Source organism: Pseudopodoces humilis, chromosome 14, assembly GCF_049639895.1.
Source record: "Pseudopodoces humilis isolate 2021_Gansu_Grassland_sample_001 chromosome 14, ASM4963989v1, whole genome shotgun sequence".
NCBI classification, from domain to species: Eukaryota; Metazoa; Chordata; class Aves; order Passeriformes; family Paridae; genus Pseudopodoces; species Pseudopodoces humilis.
This window is the reverse complement of record NC_142213.1, coordinates 3,305,637-3,332,238: the sequence shown is the minus strand read 5'-3', so window position 1 is coordinate 3,332,238 and position 26,602 is coordinate 3,305,637. Positions and strand designations below refer to the sequence as shown.

General features: G+C 46.6%; 1 protein-coding gene across 3 annotated transcripts; it reads left to right on the top strand.

Annotated features, from left to right (window-relative positions):
• Positions 1 to 622: 622 nt before the first annotated feature.
• On the top strand, positions 623 to 25,406 carry ATP2C2 (ATPase secretory pathway Ca2+ transporting 2). Of its 3 annotated transcripts, XM_005528169.3 has the most exons (27): positions 623 to 754; positions 5,772 to 5,882; positions 6,524 to 6,640; positions 8,309 to 8,398; positions 8,623 to 8,658; positions 8,742 to 8,803; positions 9,960 to 10,068; positions 10,145 to 10,294; positions 10,647 to 10,715; positions 11,033 to 11,108; positions 11,285 to 11,351; positions 12,499 to 12,623; positions 14,468 to 14,565; positions 15,265 to 15,366; positions 16,183 to 16,272; positions 17,670 to 17,771; positions 18,338 to 18,494; positions 20,106 to 20,276; positions 20,605 to 20,702; positions 20,791 to 20,841; positions 21,390 to 21,556; positions 22,208 to 22,276; positions 22,359 to 22,475; positions 22,998 to 23,145; positions 23,724 to 23,819; positions 24,133 to 24,274; positions 24,916 to 25,406. In XM_005528169.3, the coding sequence occupies exons 1-27, from the start codon at positions 659 to 661 to the stop codon at positions 25,026 to 25,028; spliced, it is 2,829 nt and encodes a 942-aa protein (XP_005528226.1). In that variant the 5' UTR covers positions 623 to 658; the 3' UTR covers positions 25,029 to 25,406. The 3 variants fall into 3 exon arrangements, with proteins under 3 accessions (XP_005528226.1, XP_087918302.1, XP_087918301.1); XM_088062175.1 differs by lacking the exons at positions 623 to 754; positions 5,772 to 5,882 and having other exon boundaries at positions 6,527 to 6,640; positions 10,152 to 10,294; XM_088062176.1 differs by lacking the exons at positions 23,724 to 23,819; positions 24,133 to 24,274; positions 24,916 to 25,406 and having other exon boundaries at positions 22,994 to 23,139.
• Positions 25,407 to 26,602: the final 1,196 nt, after the last annotated feature.

Below are 26,602 nucleotides of genomic sequence, written 5' to 3'. Positions count from 1 at the left end.
CAGCATTTCCTAAGGAGGACTATCCCAGCCTGGAAGTTTACAAACAGGCTCTGCGGTGCGCGCAACCTGTCCTGCCCCTGCTTCTCTCGCATCCCTGGCCAAACACCTTCCCCATCTCCCCGCCGACGCTCCTCCCGCAGCAATCCTTGGGAGGGCGGAGGAAAAGGCCAGGCCGCTGTTGAGGTGCGGGACAGATGTGCCCGTGTGGCAGCCAGGTGTGTCCGTGTGTCCGTGTCCCAGCCAGGTGTGTCCGTGTCCCAGCCAGATGTGCCCGTGTGGCAGGCAGGTGTGTCCGTGTGTCCGTGTCCCAGCCAGGTGTGCCCGTGTGTCCGTGTCCCAGGCAGGTGTGTCCGTGTCCCAGCCAGATGTGCCCGTGTCCCAGGCAGGTGTGCCCGTGTGGCAGCCAGGTGTGTCCGTGTGGCAGGCAGGTGTGTCCGTGTCCCAGGCAGGTGTGTCCGTGTGTCCGTGTCCCAGGCAGGTGTGTCCGTGTCGCAGCCCGTGTCACACCCCGCAGCCCCCGCGGCTCCTGTGCGCTCACCCCGCCGGGCTCCGGGGAAGGCGTGACTTGGCTGCAGGTGCAGGTGCCTCTCCCTGCAGGTAACCCCGAGCTCCGCGGAGCCGGAGCCAGCCCTGCCGCTGCTCCCAACCCGCGGCGAAGATGGGCGAAGGGATTTTCACCAAACTCTTCCAGAAAAGGTCGCTCCTCCGCTTGGTGCAGAAATATCAGCCCCTGGGAAGCGGCGAGGAAGAGGAGGTGAGGATTTCTCGTGCCTCTCGCCTGGCCGTGCTGCAATAGTTTGTGTAATTTGGGTTGGTTTTGTCTGCTTTGTCCCGCCGGTAACTCGGGATCGCTGCGCTCTCGCTCTCTGCGGGCAGCCGGGGATGAGCTGGGTGCTGCTTGCCAGGGTCACGGAGCCACGGGCAGCCCTGTTTGGACCGTATGCAGTTACCCAAGGGCACAGAGCTGAGGCCCGAATCCTGCCCAGGAGCGGTGTTCCCTGCTCTGAGGAGCTTCCAAGAGCTTGGGAGAGCCCTGGAGTGCCTTGTGAGCTCTGGAGGGTGGGCACAACGGGGGGAATGGGGACCCCAGGGTACCCCTGACCCCAGGGTACCCCTGACCCTCAGGCAGTCAGGGCTGGTAACCAGCAGCCAAGGAGAGTTTTGGCTCAGACCTGCAGAGTCCATGTGGAAATATTGCTTCCCTTCCCTGAAAAATGTTGCTCTGCTGTCCACTCCCTGCTCTCACTGCCTGTCCTCGGTGCAGATGGAGTGGCCAGTGGTGGTTTGGGTGACATATTTGCTGTTCTTCTATGGGTTTTGCCACAAAATCTTCCAATCTGGGATTGTCTGATTATTTGCATGGCACAAGGTTTCCATGGCTCAAGCCCCATTTTTTTCCCACGTGGCAGATTAGTTGGGTGCTCTGCCACGTGAACCCCAATCATCTAATTCCTCCAGCACGCGGGGTTAGCCCTTGCTCCCATCCCAATGGGCTCCATCCACACACCTGGAGAGATTCATGTGCTTTTCCTGACTGACTGAGGCTTTTCCCAAGTATCATTTCAGCTAATCCCATTTTTGGGATCTGTCCTGTGTGGGGTGGGTCAGCGTTACAGGGAGGAGACAGATGAGGCATTGAACTCTTACCCTGTGCAGGGCACCGGGTGATGCTGCTCTGCACTGCTCACCCAGAGCTCAAAATCCCAGGAAAAAAAGATCTTGATGAGGTTACAGAAAGTCCCTGTAACCTGGCTTGGTGGGAAGCTGAGATTTCTGATTGCACGTAGGCAGGAGGCCGTTGGCAATTAGGCTGGCTTGTTCTTAGACTGCACCATTTATGCTGTGCCAAAATAAATAGTGACAGGTAATTACTTCCAAATCTAAACCCCTCTTGAATTTTAGCTCTGGTGCTTGCAGAGTCTGCGTATAACAGGAGAGGGAGGTGAGGAAAGCTTTGGCACGGGGCAGGAAGTAGACAGCACTATAAAATGAAAATAAGAACTTGGTAAATCAAGAACTTTTTCTCAGACTATGATTTAGACTGGTAAATTACTCATTTGTTCCCTACTTGATGGCATTTTGCTTCTTTACTTGAAAGTAGTTGCAGAGCACTTACAACCGTATAAATATTTTGGTCAAAGCACTGTGCTGGGCCATAAAGGTGCGATTCCAGGAGATCTGATGGGACTCCAGGCAGGATAAATGCCCAGACTGGGCTGGGAAGGACAGCCCCAATGCTGTCACTGTGGGGTGATGGCCAGTTCACCTGTGGCCATGGTGTTACCTGGAGATGGCAGGGCACTCACCTGGCACATCAAAGCACACACCCAGCCTGTGTCCAGACTCTGCTGTGCATGCTTGAACTCCTTTCCTGCAGTGCCCCATTCAGAACCAGGGGAATTTTTGTGAGGCTGGTTTACAGTTTACAAGAATTATGTGTTTCCTGCAGAAATCTGAAGAACAAAGATTTTTTCTTCCAAGCATCCCAGCGTGTGTGCACATTCACAGTCACACGTGCCTGTGTGTGTGAAAGTGGGAGAAAATCCTGAGCACTGCTTCCTCACATCCCCCTTTCCCTCTGACCACGTACCAGGATCACCCCAGTGGGCACAGTCCAGGGCAGGATTCCCAAGGGGCTGCAGCTGGGTGCCTCAAATCAGCTTTACTGCAAAACCTGCAAAAAGCCTTTTGAACAATCCAAGGGACGATTTTGAATTTTTTGTCTCAAGCAGGGGGACCAGATCTTTGTTTTGTGTAAAAAACATTGGAATTCTGTTGACAGATGTGCAACAGGGGACTGGGAAATGTGTGGGAGGTGCAGAAATCGTGGTGGAGGTGAGAAAGAGCTGGGAGCTTGGATAGAGAAGCAAGGCAGCCCCTCACCTGAAGCACTGAGGGTTGCTCTAGGCTGTGTTCTGGATTTTGCCTGCACCCTTGGAACATGGGTCTTTTTACCTGCCATGTCTACCCAAAATAAAAAAAAAAAAAAAAAAGAAATGTAAAAGGCTTTGGAGAGAATGGTTTGATTTATTTATTGCATTTTTGGCAGGGATAAAGTTTAATGTTTGGAAGGGCTTCATGTAGACTAAATAAACCAGCCCACTCTGGATTGCAGTCCATTAACTGCAAAATCCAAAGTAACCTAAGACAGGGAAAAGAATATGCAAAACCTCAGCAGAGGCAGAGGTGGGGGAAAATCCCGAGAACTGATATTTTGGGCTGTTTGCCAGAGTACACAAAAAGGGCTGTGTGCTCTGCAGAAAGCCCCACGCTCTCTTTCTTCCACATGGGCTGCTGGGCGGCACAATCGATGGATTGTTCTGGGATGAGGGATGCTCAGCTACCTCCAAGGTGGCTCCCAGCCACACCAGCTGCTCTTTGCAGCCTCCAGTATCTCCTGATCTTGAAAAGCAGTAGATAAACCGATATCTCCCCTTTTGTTATTTCTTCCTGCCCTGCTGTATGGAGTCTGTGCTCTTGTGCCGAAAGGATAAAGGTTATAAAAGTAAATGGATGTTGTGGATAACCCACATCTGCTTTACAAGGTAAATACAAAAGCATTTATAGAAGGTAAATACAAAGCATAAATATGAAAGGGAGGAGAGGTGTGCTCATGAAGGGGTTTGCACAGGACACTGCCTGGTGCCCCACATCCTCGGGGTGTGATGGGATTGGGGCACAGGGGCTCTGCAGAGGCAGCACATGCAGAGGAGGAGGGAGACAGGGCCCCACTGATGCATTTCCAACCTGTGCATTTCAGGGGCTGCTCTGGTGGGAAAAGCTGGGCCACGTTCATGAAGGGAAATCCCTAGGCTCAGCAGTGCAAGCTAGCTCATCCCAATAAAGCTGTTCCTGTCATAACAGCCCCTGGCTGGGAGCAGGGAGCTGCCAGCATTTCTAGAGAAACCACAGAGGGCTCGGCCACATCCAGAGTCTTTGCCATTTATTTCCTCCACACCTTTTTGAAGGTAAATATTGCTGATAGAGCTGGGCCCTGTTGCCTTGCTGCCCCTGGGGACTGCAGGCATGTTATCCTCGTGTCCGGGTCTCTTCCTGCCCTCCAGCTGCTCCCATTAAAATTTAAACTCCTCCAGGGCAGAGCTGTACCTTGATACCTGTGTGTGTGTGTCACCTGCAGCACGGAGGAGCCTGGAGAGGCCACATTAATCAGGGTGGCAGTGAATTCAGGGATGTGTCTATCCATGGCAGTCCTCTGTTTTCTTCCCACTTCCATCTCCCTAAGTGGCTCTTGGGATTTCAGTGGCTGGATGTCAACAAAGCTACAGGGAACTGATGAATTTGTACAGCCAGGACACCCAAACAGGGATATAAATCATGAGTTTTAAACATGGAAGGGGTATTTTTGTCCCTTCTCAAGAGGTCTCTTAAGGAGATGTGGAAATAAGGGTGATGTCCAGTGCTAGGATGGCTCCAAAAGGGGAGCAGCTTCTTTGGGCTATATGGGGTTACCAGCTTGAGGGAAATGTGGGAGCAGAAAAATCCGTGGAGATCTTGGGCAAATTGCTGGGGGTTTGGGAAGGCAGGTTGTTCCTGGGACAAAATGGTTTCTAAATGAGCCCTGCCCAGAGCAAGGGGTCCCAGCAGACTCCTGTGCTTTTCCACTGAGAGCAGGGGCATCCCTTGTGTTGGCAGCTGAGCTGTGGGTCAGGAAATGGCCATAAAAAGAGGCTGCAACAGATGGATATGGCTAAAGCCTGTTCCAGGAGCAGGGCTTAGAGATGCTCTGAGCTCTCCAGAAACACCAAGACTGAAACCAACCCCACAGGAGAACAGCCGAGGACATCTTCTGCATTTATGATTTTCTGCATTTATCCTGGGCTTTAGATTGCAAAGCACTGGATGTTCCTAGAAAGCTCCTGAGTATTCAAGGGAGGGCCAAGCCCCCAAATACCACTGCAGGAGGATGGGCCAGACCTGAGTGCATCCCACAGAAACATTCCAGGGTTCTGGGAGCCGGTGCTAAATGCCTGCCACGTTCTCTGGGGCTTCCTTTCTTAATGAACACACACTCTTGTGCTTTATGAATGAAGGTAAAAGGCAATGGAACTCCTGTCCCTTGGGAAGGGTGAGATTTCTCCCTCTCTGTGTTCAGCCTGTCACAGTGATCACAGTGCCTTCAGCGTGGGCCTGGCACAGATTTGGGGAATGCTGCTGCTCTGGGAGGTGCATTTTAGAGAAGGAGATGAAGGAAATTGAAAGGGAGAGGTTGGGATGCTGTTAAGGGCTTGGGATGCCTGGATGGGGCAGGAAGGGTTGATCCTGCCTGGAGGCAGCTGCAGAGTCAGCAGTGGAGCAAAACAGCCCTGGACACAGGAGGGGAGATCTTGCTTTTCTGTCTGGCTCACATTTCCAGCTCACGTTTTCAGTTCAGTTACTGTGTTTTTTACAAGGGGAAAGTTGTTTTCCTTGCTCTGAGCATCGAGTAGGGGCTGTGAGACACTGGCATGGGACAGAGCTCCTCTCGGGCAGGACACCCCAAACATCACAGACCTGTCCTGATCAGCACCCTGAGCTTCTGTCTCTGGTTCCTCACGGCCTCTCTGCCCCCAGGAGAACGTGCCCCTGCCTCGGAGGCTGCCACCAGGATTAATTAGAGCTGGTATTAGAGCGCTGAGATTCGGGAAGTGCTGTAGGGACTGAAGGTGGCGAGGAGAGGGAAGGGAATGGGATTAAGGGAAGGAGCAAGGAATGCTGCAAAGCTTTAATTAACACTGCTCTCACCTAACGATGGCTTTGCCGTGTTCACACAGCCCGGCCAGGAGTGCGAGCTGACAATAATCGAGCAGGAGAAGGAGGTGGCTGTCCTGCCCCCGAAGGACGCCTGTAAATGCCACAAGGAGGACTTGGCAAGAGCTCTAAATGTAAGGATTTGTCTTTGGGAATGTGGGATCTGCCTGTGGGAAGAGGTGAGCTGCAGAATCAGTCTTTAATTGGCTTGTGAATTCCTGGAGTGCCCAATTCCTCTGCCTTTTTGTGGGATGAATCCTGTCCTTGCCTGGGCTCGAGGGTTCCCACCGTCAGGAAAAGCTTTAGTGCTTGGCTATATTTCATTTTCTGACCTCAGTATTTTTTAAATCCAGGCAGAGTAGATTTTATCCCTTCTGATTTTGTTGCCTTTGAATTTTGTCAGGGTGTATTAATTTTTACTTTCTTTTTAAATACACAGTGCAACCAGAAATTACTTTTTTTCTTTTAATGCTTTAGATTTCTAATTTGTCATCTATGATATAATTTCTCCCTTCTGGAAATATAGTTTGTTTTTTTTTTAATTACCCTGTGCTTACTTTATGGGTTTCTGTGGTAGTTGATGGTAATATTTTATAGTTTAACAAAATTACATATCTAAAGAGAAAAACAACAGATTTATTTTTGCATGTGGGACTGAGCCGTGAAGATCTTGCCTAGTATGCTTATAGGGGTTTAATATAAATTTGATATAATAAGTTTTCTAGAACTATAATAGGAACTGTTTGGGTTGGGGTTGGGGTTTTTTCCCCTCTAGGTTGATTTACAGACTGGACTCTCTGAGTTTTCTGTGCTCCAGCGCCGGTCAAAACACGGCTGGAATGAATTTTCAGTAGAGAACACAGAGCCAATATGGAAGAAATATCTGGACCAGGTAAGGATTTTCTGCACAGATCCTCATTTCTTGGCAAAACCAAAACCTGGCTGGGTTGCTCTGAGTGTGTGTTTGCAATGAAATATTCAGGGTTTCTGCTTCCAGAGACTGAGCCTTGGAACAGGCTGTGCCCTGGACACAGGAACTGCTCCTTCTCCTGGCAAAACCATTGTGAGTTCCTCTGCAGCTCACTGAGGGTGCAGATAACATCTTCAAACAGAAATGAACCTTTTTATCTCCACACAACCCACAAATCAAACCCTGCAGATCAGGGCCCTGATTGCTGGAGCATATTTATTCCCTTTAAGGCAAGTGATAACGTCATGAGAGGCTTGAGGAGAGCCAGTGGCAGCTGGAAGATGCTCTGATTTTGGCTGTCCCTCCAGAAAACGGAAAGCTGTGGAGCTGAGGGGAGTTTTAGGGTCTCTATCAGTGATACACCAGTGCCATAAATGGTGCCATGTGCTGTTGACATCCACAACTGCCCCCAAAAGCCAGGCAGAAGGTGATAACTATTTCCTTCTCTTTCCCCAGACAAGTTATTCTTGAATTCTGTTTTTATTATTATTTCTCATCAGTGTTTTATGTATCTTTCACCTCTCTTTGAGAGCTTTTAACCAGACAAGAAGGGCCTTTTGTTTATTTGTTTGGTTCTATTTTTCATTTCCAACCAGTGATTTGACTGATCTTGTTTAGTTGAATCACAAGGATTTGAGTTGCTTTGAAAGACTTCAATTTTATTTCATGGTTTATCCCTTTTTTTTTTTTATGTGATTGATATTCTTTAAGCTTTTGGTAATCATCATTAAATCTTCCCAAGGATTTTTTTATTCCTGATAAAAAATGAGATGGTGTTTTTTCTTCTGCTCAGCCTTAAGAGCCAGTTTCTCCTACAGGGACACCAGAGGGATTCTTTGGTGCATCTCTGATCCTCCTGCAACCTTTTGGTGCCTCTGGTCCTGCACTTGAGCATCAGCCCTCAGCAGCCCCTTGCTGTGGCTTTGTCCAGCTGCTATTTTTGTAAACATCCCCTTTGCCTTGGTTTTCTAAAGAGAAATGGAGGGACTTTCACCTTTGGATCCAGCCAGGAATAAATTTAAGCCCTGGCTTTCCTACTGAGCATCACCACACATCTGTTGCACAAAGCAGGCAGATTTATCTTTTTAAGTCCTTTCCATCAATTCCCACATCAGTTAAACAGAGCTGTAATTTTCTCAGGTAAGAAAAGGGGCCTCAAAATCTCTGTTTAACAGTGAAACAAGTGAGCACCTGATTCCCACAGCCCTGGGTCCAGTGAAGATTTGAGGAGATTAATTAAAGAAGAAATGAAAAAGAAGAAAAAGAGGATTTCTGGTTTCAGATTCTAAAAATACAGTAAACTTTTTGTTTGTCCTTATTGTGCACCTAAGAAGCTTTTGGAATCAGCTCTGTGCTGTGTGCCTGCAAAGGGGAGCACTGCCTGTGCAAAAAGGGGAAAAGTGGGGAGATTGGTGTGTTTTGGTGTGAACTTTGTCCTGCTGGTCCCCAAGGCCACGTGGGGCCAGGAAGCACAGAAACCTGGCCACGATGCAAGGAGTGTCCCTGCAGCCAAACTGCACAGGGACCCTTCCTGGTGGGGTCTGCAGCCAGCTCAGCACCTCTCATCCCACACATTTCTTGTCTTCTCAGTTCAAAAACCCCCTCATCCTCCTGCTGCTGGCCTCAGCTTTAGTCAGTGTCATCACCAAGGAGTACGAGGACGCCGCGAGCATCACCATGGTGGGTATCACCTGTCCTGGGTCACCCTGGTATGTGACACCTGTCCTTTGTCCCCATGGTGGGTGTCCCCTGTCCCCTGTCCCCATGGTGGGTGTCCCCTGTCCCCTGTCCCCATGGTGGGTGTCCCCTGTCCCCATGGTGGGTGTCCCCTGTCCCCTGTCCCCGTGCTGGTGGCCCCAGCCCATCTCTCAGTGCCCACACGTGTACCTTCCCTCTGTTCCCAGGCTGTGCTCATCGTGGTCACCGTGGCCTTCATCCAGGTGGGTTCTGCAGGGCTCTGCTCCGTGGCCATGGCTGCCAGGAAAGAGACCTCTCCTGTAACTCGTCCTTGTCCTTTTGAAAGGAATATCGCTCGGAAAAGTCTCTGGAAGAGCTCAACAAGCTGGTGCCCCCCGAGTGCAACTGGTGAGATGTGGCTGCAGCAGGGGGTCAGCAGGGAGTGGGGCTGAGAGGGCAGGACAAGCAGAAGAAGAAAATTATTCCAGGCTGTTGTGCACACAATGAGAAGAACCCGGTCTCGGGAGGGGTGGCAACGTGAATGGGTGCAGCTCCAGGTCACAGGGAAAAGGGATGAAATAATCAGTATTGATCAGAAATTATTTGTTTAATTATTAGGGAAAAAATTAGAAAAAATAGAAATAAGGAGTAGGCACCCTGTGGAATTGAATAAGTGCTACGAGACAGGAGGGCCCCAGAAAAATCCTGCTGTACATCCCTGCAGCATCCTGTGTGTCGCTGTCTGCCTGGGCAGGAAAAACCTCACCTGTGTATATATTTTTTGGCTTTAGGGTATTTTTTCCCCCCAAGAGATGGGCACAAAGCATCCCCTGAGTGCAGGTGGGATGGGGTTCCTGTCCTACCTGTGCTGCACACACGTGTGTGTGACAGGCACAGCCAGGTCACAGCCCATGGAGCAGCTGCAGGGTGCCTCAGACACCGCTCTCCCCACAGCTTTGATGTTTGTTATCAGTGCTGAAGATGACAAGAAAAGTTTTTCCTATTTGTGTCTTTGCAAATCAGTTTTGTTGCTGCCAACAGAAATAAGTTGTGAGGCTCAGAGAAGCCTTGCCCTGCCAAAGAGGTGTGGGGTTTTCCTCTGGTCCAAAGTTCACCCTGGAGCTTACAAACCCCAATGTTGGGTCTTTGTTTATTTATGATAGGACACCAGAAGCATCCAACTGCCTGGAAGGCTCCACTTTGAATGCAATAGTGGAATGCCAGGGGTAATTCTAGCTTTAAAAAGCCTCTTTTTAGGTTCAAGAATCTGCAATTCATTATTTAAAGCATGAAAGCACAACTTCTTATTGCTCCTCTACTGTATAATGTTGAAATCACTTCTGAAATGTAAATCACCCATAACCTGTTTATGAATTAAAACCGAGCCCAAACTGAACATAATCCTCTGCTCAGTGGTATGAAGATTTTCTGTTCTTATTTACATTGGAAGTTCTCTGGGGCAAGGCTTCTTGCTCTCTTGCCAGCCACATTCCCAAGCTTGCAGAAGGAATAAAAACATCACAGCCTGGTTCCCTTTCTCCTTTTTTCCATTTGCCTCATGCAGCTTAAGGGAAGGAAAACTGCAGCACCTTCTAGCACGAGAGCTGGTGCCTGGAGATATCATCTACCTGTCTGTGGGCGACAGGGTTCCTGCAGACCTCCGGCTCATCGAGGTAAATACAGCTGCAAACGAGCCTGGCTGGGAAATTCCTTGTTTTAACAGTGCCAGAAATGTGTCTTTATAATTAGGTTACAGATCTGCTGGTGGATGAATCCAGTTTTACTGGAGAAGCTGAGCCTTGCAACAAGACTGACGGTGTGCTGCTGGAAGCTGGGGACATCACCACGCTGAGCAATGTGGTTTTCATGGGGACCCTGGTGCGGTACGGGAAGGGAAAAGTGAGTCCTGACATCACTGATCATTTCCTGAGTGTTAATTACAGATTCCTTTGGTGTGGGCATGGAGTGACAGGAAAAGGTGAATGACAGAGGGCAGGGTTAAATGGGATATTGGGAAGGAATCCTTCCCTGTGAGGGCCTGGCACAGCTGTCCAGAGCAGCTGTGGCCGCCCCTGGATCCCTGGAAGTGCCCAAGGCCAGGCTGGACAGGGCTTGGAGCACCCTGGGATGGTGGAAGGTGTCCCTGCCATGGCAGGGGGTGGAACAAGGTGGGCTTAATGTCCCTTCCAACCCAAACCAGCCTGGGGTCCTCTAGATTTTTCCACCTCCATCTCTCTTTTCCCTTTTTCAGGGCGTGGTTATTGGCACGGGTGAAAATTCCCAGTTTGGCGAGGTGTTCAAGATGATGCAGGCTGAGGAGGTAACACAGTCCCTGTCTGGGGAAATTTTGGATGTCCTGGATGAAAGTCTGTGGGCAGGAGCAGTGGCAGGATTCAATGCACTGGGTTCAGTCCTGCTCCTGCCACAAAATGCCACAAAATGTGAGTGAGGGACAAGTGTCTGCAGGGAAGGACAGGGCAGGCTCTGCCTGTTGGAGGGTCGAGGGTGGGAAGAGCCCAAGGCAGCTGCAGGCAGCAGGTATGGACAGCCAGGCCTGTGTGGGTCACTCACTCGGGGCTGAGCAGCTCCTCACCCCACACAACAGCCCAAGGAGAACCAGCAATCTGATTTTTCCAGACTCCCAAGACACCTCTGCAGAAGAGCATGGACAGGCTGGGGAAGCAGCTCACCCTGTTCTCCTTTGGGATAATCGGTGAGTGGGGTGCCAGGCTCACACTGGCACGGCTGGCTGTGGGACCCCTCTGCTCTCCCAAAAGCACTCGTGGGTCTGGCTTCCCTGGGCTTTGCAGTTTGCTTGTACAACAACAGCTAAAACACGTTAGGGATTTTTGAAATTCTTTTTTTGATCAGATCATTTGTCCCCCCCAGGTTTGATAATGCTCATTGGCTGGTGGCAGGGGAAGCGTCTCCTCAGCATGTTCACCATTGGAGTCAGGTGAGAACTGGAGAGCCCTTTTCTCTTTGATTTCCAATAAAATGTCCCAAGGAATTCCCTGTTCAAAACAATGGACATTTCACATATGAGATCTTGAGTAAAACTTTTCATAAATAGATATTTCTCATGCACTGGCAAAATTAATGTGAGGTTTAAACAGAGTGGAGAAAAACAAAACCAAGCTTGTGGGTTTATTTAATTTTGTAAACTGTTATCTTGAAAATCTTCACTGGCATCTCTACCTCATCCCGCTGTGAATGTCCTTTCCTATCTGTGCTATGAATTTAGTGGGAGTGAACCAGCAGCAAATATTACTCTTTTCCTACTGGATTTACATCCCAAGAAAGGAATGCACATCTCATACAGCATAAAAAAACATGCACAGCTTCTTAACCAAACACGATAAAAAATGGCTTTTCAGTAGTGCCCATAAAACCTGTTAACTTGGTGTTGTCATGGCTCTAAAATCAATTCTTAAAAACAAGTGTTCTGTGGAAAGCCAAAGAACAGAGAAGCCAAAGTGACTCAGTGCCACCTTCCTGTCACCCAGGGGGATGTGGTGGCAAAGAAAAGTGGTTAATCCTGAGTTTTGGAGGGCAGATTATGGTTTTGTAAGGTCTCGTTTTGCACATGCCTAGAAGCATTCAGAGTTTACCAAGGAATAGCTAATATTGGATATACAGACTGTGGCTGGATTTTTCCAGCATATCAGGTGTTGCAGGTTTTGGTGGTGGGGACATTTGGGGAGCTGGTTCTGACCCCCCAATGTGGGGTAAGAGAGGAGGTGAAGGCCAGGAGCCAGTGGCTAACATGTGAGCCCTGATGCCAAGGAATATTCAACTCCCATCCTCAGAAAGTTAAATAAATGAAATTAAATCCAGCCTCTAAATCCCTGCTTAGCCAGAAATTACTGCTCTTTGGCAATGTAAAGAAGGAAAATAACCTCTCTGTCAAAATCATCCAGGAAAAGGTCAAAGGGCTGGATAAATATCCCACTTTTGTGTTTGCAGTGTGCCAGGGGTCCCAGTGGTTATCCCCTTCAGACCCTCAGGAAAACTCAGCCCTGGGAATGTCCCTTTGGCACCTTTGGGTCAGTACTCGTGGTCTGGTCCCCGTGTTGAGGCTGTTGTGTCTCTGCTGTCCCCAGCCTGGCCGTGGCTGCCATCCCCGAGGGCCTTCCCATCGTGGTCACCGTCACCCTGGTGCTGGGAGTGCTGCGCATGGCCAAGAAAAAGGTGATTGTGAAGAAGCTGCCCATAGTAGAAACCCTAGGTAAGGCTGCAAAGGGGGCCCAAGGCTTGGTTACCTGCCAGGATCCAAAATCTGAGCTGGACAGCCACAGGCTGGCCTCGGGAGCCTTGGTCTGATCCAGAAATATTAATTTGGAACAGGCTTACTGGGACAGAGCAACCCACTCAGAATTAAATATGTTTTCTACCCTGTGTTTCTCACCCTTTTCCCTTGTTTTGGTGGTATGAACACAAACATTTGCTTGGAACGGTGCAACCCAGCCCACAGCAAGCAGAGCCCCTCTGCAGACACACAGTGGGTTAAAATCTTTGTTCCTCCTTCCTCTCCATGCTCTGGGATCCTCCTGCAGATCCACCTTGTCCACTTCTTCAGTTTTTTTGGATAAAAAACCTCCCAGTCCCTCAAGTCAAGCTTGGCAGCATGAATAAAGCCATTTATCCCTCTGCAGGCTGGGTGGCCATCTCCCTGATACCCAAAAAGTCACGGAGAGAGGAGCAGAGGGGACCTTCAGAAGGCGTCCAGCACATCCTCACAGCTGCAGGGCACAACAAACCGGGATGGAATTGTCCTTCCACCTCCCCTTACCTTTAATTTGTCCCTTACTCCCAGGTGGCTGTACTCCAGGCTTGGCTGCTGTGCCCTGGCTCAGGGTAGCAGGGATCTGGAGGGGCAGACACGGTGTCTGTCTAGCACCACTCATTAAATGCACAATAAATACCAAACCTGCTCCGTGCACCTCCCAAAATCTGCTGCATGGCCAGATCCTGCAGCTAAAACCTGTCCTCGTGGGAACTGCTATTGTTTGAGCTGCCCTTGTTTGTTCTGCAGTTAAGGAATCTTATCACCCTGATTTTATTGTCTCTGCCCTGACCCAGGATATCTGAAACAGCTTTTCCCTCATGAGGGAATTTGTTCTGGTAGGGCTGCGCCCGCAGAGGCGGAACTGCAGGTGCAGAAAAGGCACAGCCAAAACTGTCAGACTTCTGAGAAGGAGAAAAACAATACTTCTTTGATGATTTTTTTATTATTTAATTAATTAAAATTATTTTTTTATTATTTTTATTATTCAATTAATTTAAAAATTAGATATTGTTCTCGGCTAATCCTTCCGAAGTGCGATTCATTTCATTGCAGCCCAATCTGCTTTATTTTCTCTCCAGGCTTTTCCCTGGAGGTCATTGTGCTGATGGGGTCTGTGCCTGAGCACTGTGACCACCTCCAGAGCCAGGGAAGATATTCACACTCAGGAGGGAGCTGGAGCTTGATTCTTGTTTTGTATTAATTTCCCCCCTTCCTGGGAGATGAAATTATCTGCAAAGTGGTGGCTCTGCTACTTCACCCTTTTGTGGTGTTCTGTAAATGGGCTCTGGAAAAGAGTGCTTTACTGGATCAGGACTGGCACAAAGCAGAGCAAAGGAGCAGTTTCTGCCCTTAGATGCCCATCTTTGAGTATTTTTTGTAACAGTCTTTCAGCCATCTCCTGATGGTTGAGGTTGAGGCAGGGAAGGGCTGCTATTCCTGATTTACAGGAACAAGGCTTAATTGGCAGAGTGGGAATTGGATCTGTGTTTTTGGGACACAGCAGCTGCTCTGTTGTGTGATATTGCCACTCAGGAACATTGACCAAGACAATGTGACCCTCTTCAGGTGTGCCCTGCCACACCTCACACCCAAGTGATGCTCACAATGCCCCACTGTGCATCAATCCTTTCCTTCCCTGTTAGGAAGCTCATGCATTCCTTGAACTTTTCTCCCTTTCCCCGGCGCAGTTTAAACAAAATTAGTGAAACCTGCGTTCCTTCTTCTCAATCTGCTTGCTGGGCTGCATTATCTATCAGTTCTGATCAGAGCCATGCCTGCCCCAGGTTGCTGCAATGTCATCTGCTCGGATAAGACGGGCACTCTGACTGCCAACGAGATGACGGTGACCCGGCTGCTGACCTCGGACGGCTGCCAGGCTGAGGTACGGATGAGGAGCTAATCCAGCCTTTCCTGCTGGAACCCAGCAGCACTGAATTTGCCTTTGGTCTGCTTAGACCCAAATGAGGGAGGCTGGCCAGCCCCAAACCAAGCACGTTACATAAAGAGAAGGGATTTTTGCAGCCCTGGGGACAAGCAGAGGCGGGGCTGAGGGTATAAAAACCGCTCAGGTACCACAGAGATGTTCATTGCCATAACCTGCTGTTCCCTGCAGCTCTTATAAATACTGAAACCTGCCACTGGCCCATCTCCTGTAGGAATATTTATTGTAAGAGCAGCTTCCTTCTCTGCTCGGTTCCTTCCTCTATGTGCAAAATGAGGGAAAATGCAAAAAGTGAGGCAGGGACAGGGCAGTCAGCAGGAGGGCAGGGCTTGAACAAACCCAGTGATGCCACTGCTGCCAAAGGTCTGCATCTCTCCCCTGAGCTGCAGGAGACTTCTGGAATCACGACAAACAAGTTCCCTATAGGACAAATTGACTCCTTTTGTCCCCCAAAAGCCATTTTAATGTGATATTGTCACTGTCTGAAGCCTTTCCTTTAAGCATTGCTTTGAGAGAGAAAGAAGAATCCCTGCACTCCTTCAAAATGTAAATTTTCTGGAGTGCAGCCCCCTGCACACATCTGTAGTCCAGCCCTGCCTGGGAAAGGGGAAACTTCCCATCTCTCTCTCCCTCCCTCAGGTCAGTGGGGTGGGCTACAATGGAGAAGGAAATGTTTATCTTCTGCCATCCAAGGAGATCCTTAAAGAGTTCTCCAACATCTCCATTGGGAAACTTGTAGAGGTAAGTATAAATTATGGATCACCTTATCCTAGTCACATTCAATTTTCAGTTGCACAAATAACTTTGGATAATTAGGGGAAAAAAACCACACTTTTGTAATTCTAACATGGACTGTCTTGCTAAAACATTCTCATGGGAAGACTGAGTGTGATGTTATTCCTGAAGCTTAGGAGTGAAAGGCAGTGATCATAAGACATGGAGAGACCAGAGCCATCAGCTTCAGGAGTCAGTGATACTCTGGCTAAAAATACAATTCCAGCAGAAGACAGACCAATACATTTTACCATGTTCAGGTTTTTAATGTGCACAGTTTCTAGACATTAGCCAGCTACACAGTCAGTTTATAAATTTATTGTGATGTTCTCTGGATTTCATGTCAGATTTACATAAAATTTTGAACATTCAGCTGTAGGCTAAAGTGAGTATTTGGTTGGTGAAATGATTTGAGCTGGAATCTCAAATGGAGATTAGGTCTTGTTTTATTCATACTGCACATTACAAACAATAGTAGGAGAGACTGAGCTTTCATTTTCATGATCTATCAAGCTCATTAGCTGTATCTCATGTTTTCTTGATGTTAATTTATCCAAAGCATAACATTTTACCAAAATACTGGTGTGTGTTATGGATTAAGTGGCTTTAGAAAACACAAGGACTGATCTCAAGTGATGCTGCTGCGGGGAAACCTTTTCCCAAAACTTTTGGGATGTGGCTCCTTTCATTCCCCAGTCTCCCATCATTTCATTTAAAGAGATGAAAAAACTGTGACTTCAGCAATGATAAAAACAGCTCAGGCAAACCTGTCCCTTTCTCCAGGCTGGCTGTGTGGTCAATAACGCCGTGATCAGGAAAAACAGTGTGATAGGACAACCCACAGAAGGAGCTCTCATTGCCCTGGCAATGAAGGTAAGATCCTCAGAGTTTAACATTTTTCCTGCAATTCAAATAAATAAATAAACAAAAGCTGGATTTGTGAGGTCTGGCAGCAGAGTGAGACTGCTTTAAATTCCCCCAGACCGGTTTTAGTCCTCGCTTGTCTCCTGTGCCCAAGGTCGCAGATATTACCTCTCCCAGTCAGCCTTTAGTCATGGGCAAACACTTGAGCTCCTGTGCTGACAGCAGTCATTGTCTGGCTTGGTTAATCCTGCAGTTAGGCTGGGTAATGCATTTCTTTTGGGCTCAGACAGGACAGCCTTTTTTATATTTCCTGCACGTGCCAGTGAAGAGTCTCCAGCAGGAAAAGAAGAGTTGAAAAGGGCAGGAACAGATTGCATGGCAGAGGGTCACCCTCATTTTGGGTCATCTGCTGGCTTTTACTTTTTCCTAGCCATGATTATGTAAAACAAGATGGTTTTTTTATGAATATTGCACTCACACTCGCAGGCAGAGCTGTGACACACCTCAAGTGTCACCTCCTCGGTGTCACCCAGCCTGTGGCCTCAGCCCTCCGGTGGGCTGTGAAGCACAGGAGGTCCCTGATGAAATGATGCCCCTGCAAACATCTGGTCTGACCTTCTGCTTTTAAAGCTCATAACTCTCTAGCAGTGAAATCACCATTTTTTAATTTTTTCTTTTTAAACAATGGCATTTAATTTCCCCAAATGCTGAGTCAAAACCTTCCTCCTGCTCTGGAATTCAGTAGCCAAGCAATAGCAGAATATGAGGGAGGCTGTCTTTCCTACTTTTCTTTTTAAGTTTTGGTTTGGTGGGAGCTGGGGACAAAGGTAACCAAAAGCAGCTTCCAGTCTCTCCCACTTCACCTGGAACACCCACACACTCTGCTGGAGCAGGACTGTATTGATTTGGACTGAAAGGTTTTGCTGTGAATTGCTTTCTGAGTGTAATTCATCAGGAAAAAATTCAAAACCACATCCACGATTGACCATTCTGTTATGTTCTGTTTCCTTTCTTCTTTCAAGTGGAGTTGCTGGGAAAAAACCCAGAAAAGAAACCCAGGAATCTGCTGCACCCATTGCTTTGCCATAGGTTTAGGGAATGGACTTGATCCTCCTTTGACCCAAAGCCTCACAAAAAGTCAGGGCAGCTCACTAATTCTTTAAAAACTTATGGCATTTGAAGCTTGATTCAAATGCCAGTTCAATTTATCCTATATCAGGCACACCAAAAGGAAAAAAATGGTTTGAAATATGAATTTTGCTCTCCTCGTGTTTTCTCTTGAGCTCTGTGCTATTTGACAGCCTGGAAAGGCACAGTCAGCAGTCAATCCTTATGATATGGAAAATATATCCAGGTTTTGGCAGTGTCCAGCCTTACAGTGCTCTTTTTGTTTTCCCTTGCATCAGATGGAATTAGCTGACATAAAGGACATTTATGTAAGAAAGAAGGAAATTCCATTCAGCTCTGAGCAGAAGTGGATGGCTGTGAAATGCACACTGAAAAATCAGGTAAAGCAAACAGAGGCAGGGGCTGGTTTCGTGTTTCTAATTGTGCACCTCAACAATGGGCATGAAATGGTATCTCTTCAGCAAATAATGTTTTCAGGAGTTAACTATGTCGGGAGAAAATGGAACAAACCTCAAAATTCCCAGCTTGGGTGGATTTTTAGCTCATAAAACTGTGCTTGAATGGGAGGAGGGAATACTCCTCATACAGTGGTTCGAGCAGGAAAACAAAAGCTCTTCAGAGATAACTGACAGGGAGAGAAAGGCCTAGTGTTTGGGACAAGAGGTTGGCCCTTTATCCCTTACTGGCTTAAGGAGCTCATTTTGGCTGATTTTATGCTCTGGTTTAAAAACTCACCAACCTTTTCATTACCATGCTGTCTGTGAGGGCTGAACATGAAAAATGGCCACAGCAAAAATATCCCATCCCATCCATAATGTATGCTCCTGGGCATCTCTTGAAACAGGTAAAAGAGGAAACGGGATCTTTTCTACCTATAGTTAAAGACTCATTCATTTAAAATGTGCTCCTCTTCTTGGATAAAGCCTACTCTCTCCTTGCTTTAAAGGATCAGGAGGATATTTACTTTATGAAAGGAGCATTTGAAGAAGTTATCCAGCACTGCACTCTGTACAACAGTGGTGGCATCTCGTTGTCACTCACGCCCCAGCAAAAAGCCCTCTACCAGCAGGAAGAAAAGCGGATGGGCTCCTCAGGACTTCGAGGTCAGTCCTTAAGCTTACAAGTTATCTGGCCTAAAACTTTCCTGCTCTGTCCTGGTTAGGATGGGCAGAGGCTCAGTCCTCACACAATCACAGACTGGTTTGGGATGAGGGGACATTAAAGTTCATCTCATTCCCACCCCTGCCATGGGCAGGGACACCTTCCACTGTCCCAGGGTGCTCCAAGTCCCATCCAGCCTGGCCTTGGACACTGCCAGGGATCCAGGGGCAGCCACAGCTGCTCTGGGTAATCTTTGCCAGGGCCTCAACACCTTCACTGGGAATAATTTCTTCCTAATATCCAATCTAAATCTCCCTTGTTTCATCTTAAAGCCCTGAGTTCTTAGGACCACTTTCATGATCTCTTCCCAGCATTTGTCAGAGTGCCAAGGGCTGTGTCTTAGGTCTGCTAGCCGATATTTTTTGTTTTGTTTTGCTGGGTTTAAATTAATGAGTTTGAAAGGAACTGAAAATAAGCCCAGGAAATGTGAATGTTTCTGTTCCATGGAGTGCTGTGGTTGTCTGGGATACGCTCGGGGTGATGCGCTGGAGCGCTTTGTGCTGGGCCCGATCTAAGCACTGCTCTGCCAAGTTTTGGTTTTGGAGAAGACAGCAAAAAAAAGCCACTCTGAAAGGAGTTCCAAACACGGATTTGGGCGCTGAGATTTCTGTTTGAAGCTCGGTTCAATCCTTTGTTAGGCCCAAATCTCTCCATCTCCTGATCCCAACTGCCCACAGGAGTTTTACACGCATGTCACCTCCTTCATCACCAGAAACATCCCCTCAGAACATCTCAGACTTTCACACAGTGACACAAACACCATTCCCAGGTTGTAAGGAGATGAGGACAAGCCTTGGCAGCTGGATCTGGAGGGTGGTGAAGTTAATGGACAGATTCTCCCACCCTGTGTCCTGTGGTTGGGAACTCCTGTGCAGTGCTTGATTTACAATATCCAAATCATCTGCCCTCATGGCAATGGCAAATTACTGCTCTGAAGGGAAGTGATTAATTCAGACAGCTGCTGCAGCTTTTGATTCCATCATCAAAGCAACACTGACATGAACCCCTGGCAAAACATCCTTGAGTGATTTAAGGATGATTGAATGCTAACGGGTGTGCACCAGGAACAGAGACAAAATGTTCAGAGCCTGCATGTTTACATGATGGGAGTTTCACTGGTGTAACTGAATTTACATTTCACATTTTTAGGTTTTAAAAAAAGTGTAAGTTTTTGCAGGAATGGTATTGTTTAACTTACTAGTTTAATAGTATCTGGTTTAATATAACACTGTCCAGATCTAATCTATCTGCATTTAGGGAAGATGTGGTAGACAGCTGAAAATGAGAAAGAAGGAAATCCTAAGAGAAACATGTCAAACAGAAATGCTCTCATTCAGAGAAACTATTATTTAATGGACTGAATTTTTGTGTCTGTCCTGGGGTCATATATATAGACAGTGTCTATATAAGATCTGATTGCAATGACTAAAGGTCTGCTTTTAATGACTTTTTCTGCTGGAAAACGGGCAATTTAATATCTTCTCTAAATATTCCTTTTAAAGCATATCATTAACAATTTACTCTTGTCCTCTTTTTCTCCCCTCTGTTACTAGTCCTTGCTTTGGCTTCAGGTCCAGAACTTGGCAAACTAACATTTCTAGGTCTGGTTGGAATAATTGATCCCCCAAGGGCTGGAGTGAGAGAAGCTGTTCAAGTCCTGTTTGAGTCTGGTGTGGCAGTGAAGATGGTCACTGGAGACGCCCTGGAAACAGCTGTGGCTATAGGTACCAAACTTGTCAGCTTTCCTGGGGGTCTGTGGTATGTCTGTCACATCAGCCAAGTGTTTTATCCCTTAATAACCAACTTTAGCATCATTTTTGTGTGTGCAGTAAAGGCTTTAAAGGTCACTGAGTTTTTGCTTTTGCATTGAAACAAATGTTAAATGGAGTATAGAGCGGCTACGAACTCTGAGCCAAAATCCAGTAAATAGATTCCACTATTTTAGCACCAGAAATGGCAAAATCTCAGTGTAAGGCTCTTAAAATACACAGATAACATTGCTAGGATTATAGAATCCACTAATATTTAGAGTGCTATCTCTTTTCTTTGCAGGACAGAATATTGGTCTGTGCAATGGGAAGCTGAAAGCCATGTCTGGGGAAGAGCTGGACCAACTGGCAGAGGCAGAACTCTCCTCCACTGTCCAAAATGTAATGGCTTTGATTACATAAAAAAAGACCTATTTCCAATAACTTCCATCTAATACGAGATTATATTTTGTCTTTTTTTGTCTTTCAGGTTTCCATTTTCTTCAGAACAAGTCCAAAACACAAATTAAAAATAATAAAGGTACTAAGAGCCTCTGAAATTCATTGTACAGCTCCACAAAAAAGAGAGGGAGGGGAGCCTCAGTTCTCTTGATGATCTGGTCTTCCCCAGCAGCATCAGCTCAAAGTAAAGACCTGTAAAACCCCAACTAGAGCACTGGCACTGTTTCTCTGAAAGTATTAGCTGCGGAATTTGACTTGATGATCCTGGTGGGTCCTTTCCAACTCAGGATATTTTATGATTTTATGGTTTTTCTTGCAAGTCTGGGCCTGGGCATACAAAAGTAAAAAAACTAGTGAGGTATTAGCAGCTATAACATCAGGAGAATAATTTCTGAGGGTTGTATTACCCTCTGCTAACTTCTGCTGGAGTTGTGAGTTTCCCTATACTCCTGAAAAAGCAGTCTCCTAATGGTTGTTCTGAGTTTTGTCCTCAGTGTGGTGCCGAGTGTGTTTTACCCTCAGAGTCAAGCAGAGCTTCTGACCTTTCAGAGCAAAAAGAGCAAAGCAAATAGTACAGACCCTGAAATTGCCAACATGGCTTGTTTGTGCTCTGTGCTCTGCCCACAGGCCTTGCAGAGGGCTGGTGCTGTGGTGGCAATGACAGGGGATGGCGTCAACGATGCCGTGGCCCTGAAATCCGCGGATATCGGGATCGCCATGGGACAAGCGGGGACAGACGTCAGCAAGGAGGCTGCCAACATGATCCTCGTGGATGATGACTTCTCAAAAGTCATGTAGGTTTAGAGATTTCTCTCACTCTTCAGCTCTTTTCTGGCTGCCCACTGCAGAGAGCCTGTTGTGTGAATGGAAGTTCCTGAATGGAAGTGGAGAGCCCCAAGGTGGCTCTGACTCGTCTTTGGTTGCACAAATGACTTCCCTTCCAAGTGGTGCTGACCAAGCCACCTTTCACCTGAAAGCTTTTCTCACTGCTGTAGCTAGCTGGGGATCTGAGAGTACCTAGAAGTCTGGGTAGATCAGGGCTTTTTTTTCTGGTCAAAATTTGGACTCAGTGATCCTGGAGTTTTCCAACCTTTATGGTTCTGCCTCGTACTCTGCCTCATCCAGGAAGCTGAGAGGAAAAACATAATTTGCAATGCTCTGTTGGTTCATAACAACAGGGAGAGTGGGCAGGGTACAGTGAGTATAAAAATAGGGCCCAGGCCTGCTTTATGAACCAGAACCTGGCCACATGACCCAGGTTTTCAGATCTACTCCTTGACAGAGGAATTCTAAGTGAGAAGCTGCACTGACAACCTCCTGAGCTGGGCTCTGAATTTCCACTGAAATAAGGGCTACAAAAGACAATTTGTGTTTTGAGTGTCACGGGGAGCTCAGTGTAAAACAGTGAGTGCTCTTGACTTAATGAACTCCCCTCTCCCTTCCAGGAATGCAATAGAAGAGGGAAAGGGAATATTTTACAACATAAAAAATTTTGTCCGGTTCCAGTTGAGCACGTAAGTTCCTGTTTGCTTCAGCTCCTGTGAAAGCACCTTCGGGGTGAGGCCCTGCAGAATAATATTCTTCTGTGCTTTGCAGGAGTATTTCAGCTTTGAGCCTAATTACCCTGTCAACAGTGCTCAACCTACCAAATCCACTCAATGCTATGCAGATCTTATGGATCAACATCATCATGGATGGGCCACCAGCACAGAGGTATGGAAGAGTTCCATGAGCAAAGTAATCTTGGGTTTAATATGTCTGAATTTGGCCTAGGAACACAAACTGTTGTGATTCCTCATCAGTCATCATCAGTGGCTCAATGAGCTGCACTTTCGTTCCCTCCTGGTCTTGAAAAAAGCACTTCACATTTACTTGAAGTTTTCTGTATTTTCCTGTTTTAAGGTGGAACCATTGAACTGTTCCATTTTTTGGCTAGGAATGGCCTGTTACCCTGAAAATATCAATTGCTGGTAGAATGGCCAGGGAATAGTGGGGATATGCCCCAAAATCACAGGAGTTAGGAACCTCATCCAACGGCTAATTACAGCTACAGCTAAATACAATTACAGAACACTCTCACAGTTAGCTCTCACTCTGGGGTGGGATACTGGTCTGATGATTTAATGTTGGTCCTTATGTCACCTTGCTTGAATATTCATGCTGCATTCCAAAGAACTGCATCCTCCAGCTCCATCCTGCTTTAATTAACACATCCTCCGCTTCTCTTGGAGGCAGTCTGGGGGTTGAACCTGTTGACAGGGACACCATCAAGCAGCCCCCCCGGTGCATCACAGACACCATCCTCAGCAAATCCCTGATCCTGAAAATCTTCATGTCAGCACTCATCATCATCAGCGGAACCCTCTTTGTGTTCTGGAAGGAGGTGAGGGAAATCTGCGCTCAGATCTTGTTTCCATCAGGGTGGGTGGAGCACGAAGTGAGGGCAGTCTCTGAAGGACATGAGAAGGACTTTCTGGAACCCATCCCATGGGGAAGGATCAGTGTGGGTAGAGGGCTGAGAAAGCAGGGTCAGCTCCCAGCTCTGCTCCTGCCTCCCTCTGTTACCTCCAATTTGGTCCTTCCAATCTAGGATGGGAAACCTATTACTAGATGTGACATCAATACTTTAAGGGACTTTTCACCTCTAGCTTTCCATTTTCCCAGCAGAAAATGCCAAGGACAATGGATTGCTGTTGGTACTTTCAGTTTCAGTAATTTACAATGTTCTTTACTCAAAGTCCACATCAGTTTAAGAATTTAAAATACAGTTGATAACATCATAAACTTTAAAATTAGCAGAGAGAACTGAATGCCACCTCTAATAACTAGAACTAGATATACTCCTTTGTTTTACTACCCTTTGATTTGACTGGGCTCATTAAAGGGAACGTTTAATTCTTCTATTGAACTGGCATATTTTTGTAAGGTTAAACTAACCCCTGAATTTTTGTGTGCTTCTAGAATCCAAAAGGAGGCATAACTCCTCGAACCACAACGATGACTTTTACCTGTTTTGTGTTTTTTGACCTCTTCAATGCCCTGACGTGTCGCTCTCAGGTGAGATGGCTCTGTCAGCAGTAATTTCTTGTCTCAAATCACAAACATAAACATTAGAATACCAGCATTTTGCATAGTAAGGGTTTTTCTTAATGTTATTTAAAATAGTATGATTTTTATCAACTTTTTATATGGGTAAAATTATCCATCACAGTTCAAGTGCAACTACACTTTCAATTACATAGCGCTAAGTTTGTGTTTCTGTAACTTAAAAAGTAATGGAGATTAAATGTAAAGAAACAGGGTGACATTTAGCTCCAACAGAGATTGGGAAAAGTTACTTTTTAAACTTTTTTTTTTGGCCTTTTTCTAGACAAAGTTGATATTTGAAATCGGCTTTTTCCGAAACCGCATGTTCTTGTATTCTGTGCTTGGGTCATTTTTGGGACAGCTGGCTGTTATCTACATCCCTCCACTACAAAAGATCTTCCAGACAGAGAATTTAGGAGTGTTAGGTAAGTTGCAAAATAACTAATGGTTTGTTTTGGGTTTTTCTTTTCCTTAAAGTGACTTTAGAAAGCAGCTGCCATTCCCATTTTGCTCTGTTGGCTCCCAACACATCATTGGCAGGGGAAATCGACCAACAACTCCCATCTTTGTATTTACACTTGGCTGTACCCAAATAGCAGTAGTATTTAATATTATCCCAGCTTAGATTCAGAATTTTGATTTACTGCACATAAATGCAAGTAAATTGAGACATGCCAAGATTTTTCAGCTCTGCGTATTTCTCAGATCATTATGAAGACACTCCCTTTGGAAAGAGCTGGGTTCAACTTCAATTTCCCAGCTGAAATGGGACAGATTTTAATTTAAATCCGTGAACTGCACCCTACCACACAGTTACATCTACCTTAGGCTGTTGTAGTGAGCAGGGGGTAGGGATCCCAAATGATTCCTGTTTCCACCCTCCAAGGGGACTGTCCCAGCTGTGGGTGGCCCTTGTGTTGCTGCAGTGGTGTCCCTAATTCTCAGCTGGCAAGGGCACAGCGAGGCCACCACCTCAGGGGTTCAGCAGCACAATTCCCAGCTGCAGAAAGTTCCTGGGCTGTGACTCCTGCCCAGCTGAGCTCACCTCCACTCTCTCCTGTCCCAGACCTGCTGTTCCTCACCGGCCTGGCTTCCTCAGTGTTCGTCGTGTCCGAGCTCGTCAAACTCTGTGAAAAGCGCTGCTGCCACCCAAAGCACACAAAGGGATGTCACAACTGACTGAGACTGCTCTAAAATACACTTGGAACAGAGCTGTGATGCTGGATAATCCCAATCTGTGCTTTGTGACCCACACTTCTTTCCTGAAGGTACTCAAGTGCATCTGCACCCACAGCCCTTGCACCAGAGACTCTTCTACCCACTCCACGTGAGCTGCCTGCAGAAACCTCCAGAGTGGCTCCTGGTTTAAACCAAGAGCAGCTATATTTGTGTAACACTGATCTGTGTTCCAGGAGGCTGTGCTAGTCCCAGGCAAAAGAAGAGTTTCACATCTGTACAGAAAAATCTATTGTGCATAAACTGAGATTTTATTTATTTAAATCAAAATCATTTTGTTAATAAAATTAATGTTAATACATTTTAAAATGTTGCTGACAAGTATCTGAGTGAGACTCGTGATTTAGACACATCCTTTAATGTTTAGTTAGAAGAGTGGATAAGACCTGCTTTGAAGCATTTCTTTTCCTTCAATTTATAGTGTTTGTGGATTCCCAGATACACAGGCCTGACTCAGCAAGGCTTTCAAGGAAGCAGTGGGGAGCTGACAAACAGAGCAAGGAGCTGAAGCGAACCCTCAGCTGTCAGTTTTTGTACCTGTGTGACCGACAGGAGAAAAAGGGAAGGCTGATCAGACCCAACACTCAGCAGTGGATGGATTTAATGGGGAAGGGACTCACTTCCACAAGGGCCTGAGAATAAAGATGAGCCAGGAACAGAGCAGGGATGTGGAGCTTTGCAGTTGGATCACAACTGCACAAAAGGGACTGAGCTGTTCAGATCATAGCTAAGCCCACTGCTCACAAAAGCTTTCTGGACATTTTTAGGTGCATGAGCATGAAGCCCAGATTTCTTAATCGTTAGGTTCAGGTTAAAAGAAAAACTGAGTCTCTCCCAAGCCCATCTTTTACATTTAAAGAACAATTTGGAATAATCCCATCTGCTGGTTGGATCATTAGCATCCTAGTAAATAATGCTTCACTGAGACATTTGCTAAAGTGCCAGTGTCAGTTCTCTTCTTGCCCCAACTTAACACCTTTGAAGAGAAGAGGAAGAGTCTCAGACACAAACTTGTCAAAAAACTACACTTTCAGAGGTCACAATGCTATGCTGATAGTCACAAGATGTTGTTTAAACAGGATTATATTTTGAGTTCATAGTCTAGAAAGAAACAGCTATACTTATTAAAATTCAAAGAAAACCTGGCCATATTGAAATATTTTTGGTGGAGAGTAGCTCTGTACAATTCAGTTTTATTTTTCTTATACCCTTGCAGAGGATTTCAGTTCTCAAAAACAACCTTCTGCCTTGTAATGGAAGCAAAATTAAAGTCTAGCTGTTTATTTTAAGTGCAGAAATTCAACTGTCTCATCCTGTATGCCATCCACATGGGAGTGTTTAATAGGCTTAGTCACTGCTGAGTGAAAAAGACCTTTGAAACTCCTGGTGGGAGTTTGAGAATGTTCAAACAAAAGCTGGTATCACCAACTTACATCATGTAAGACATCATGTACTTACTACTCCTTACACTGTGAAATTTAGTATTATTAATATATATAGAGAACTATACAAAGGTA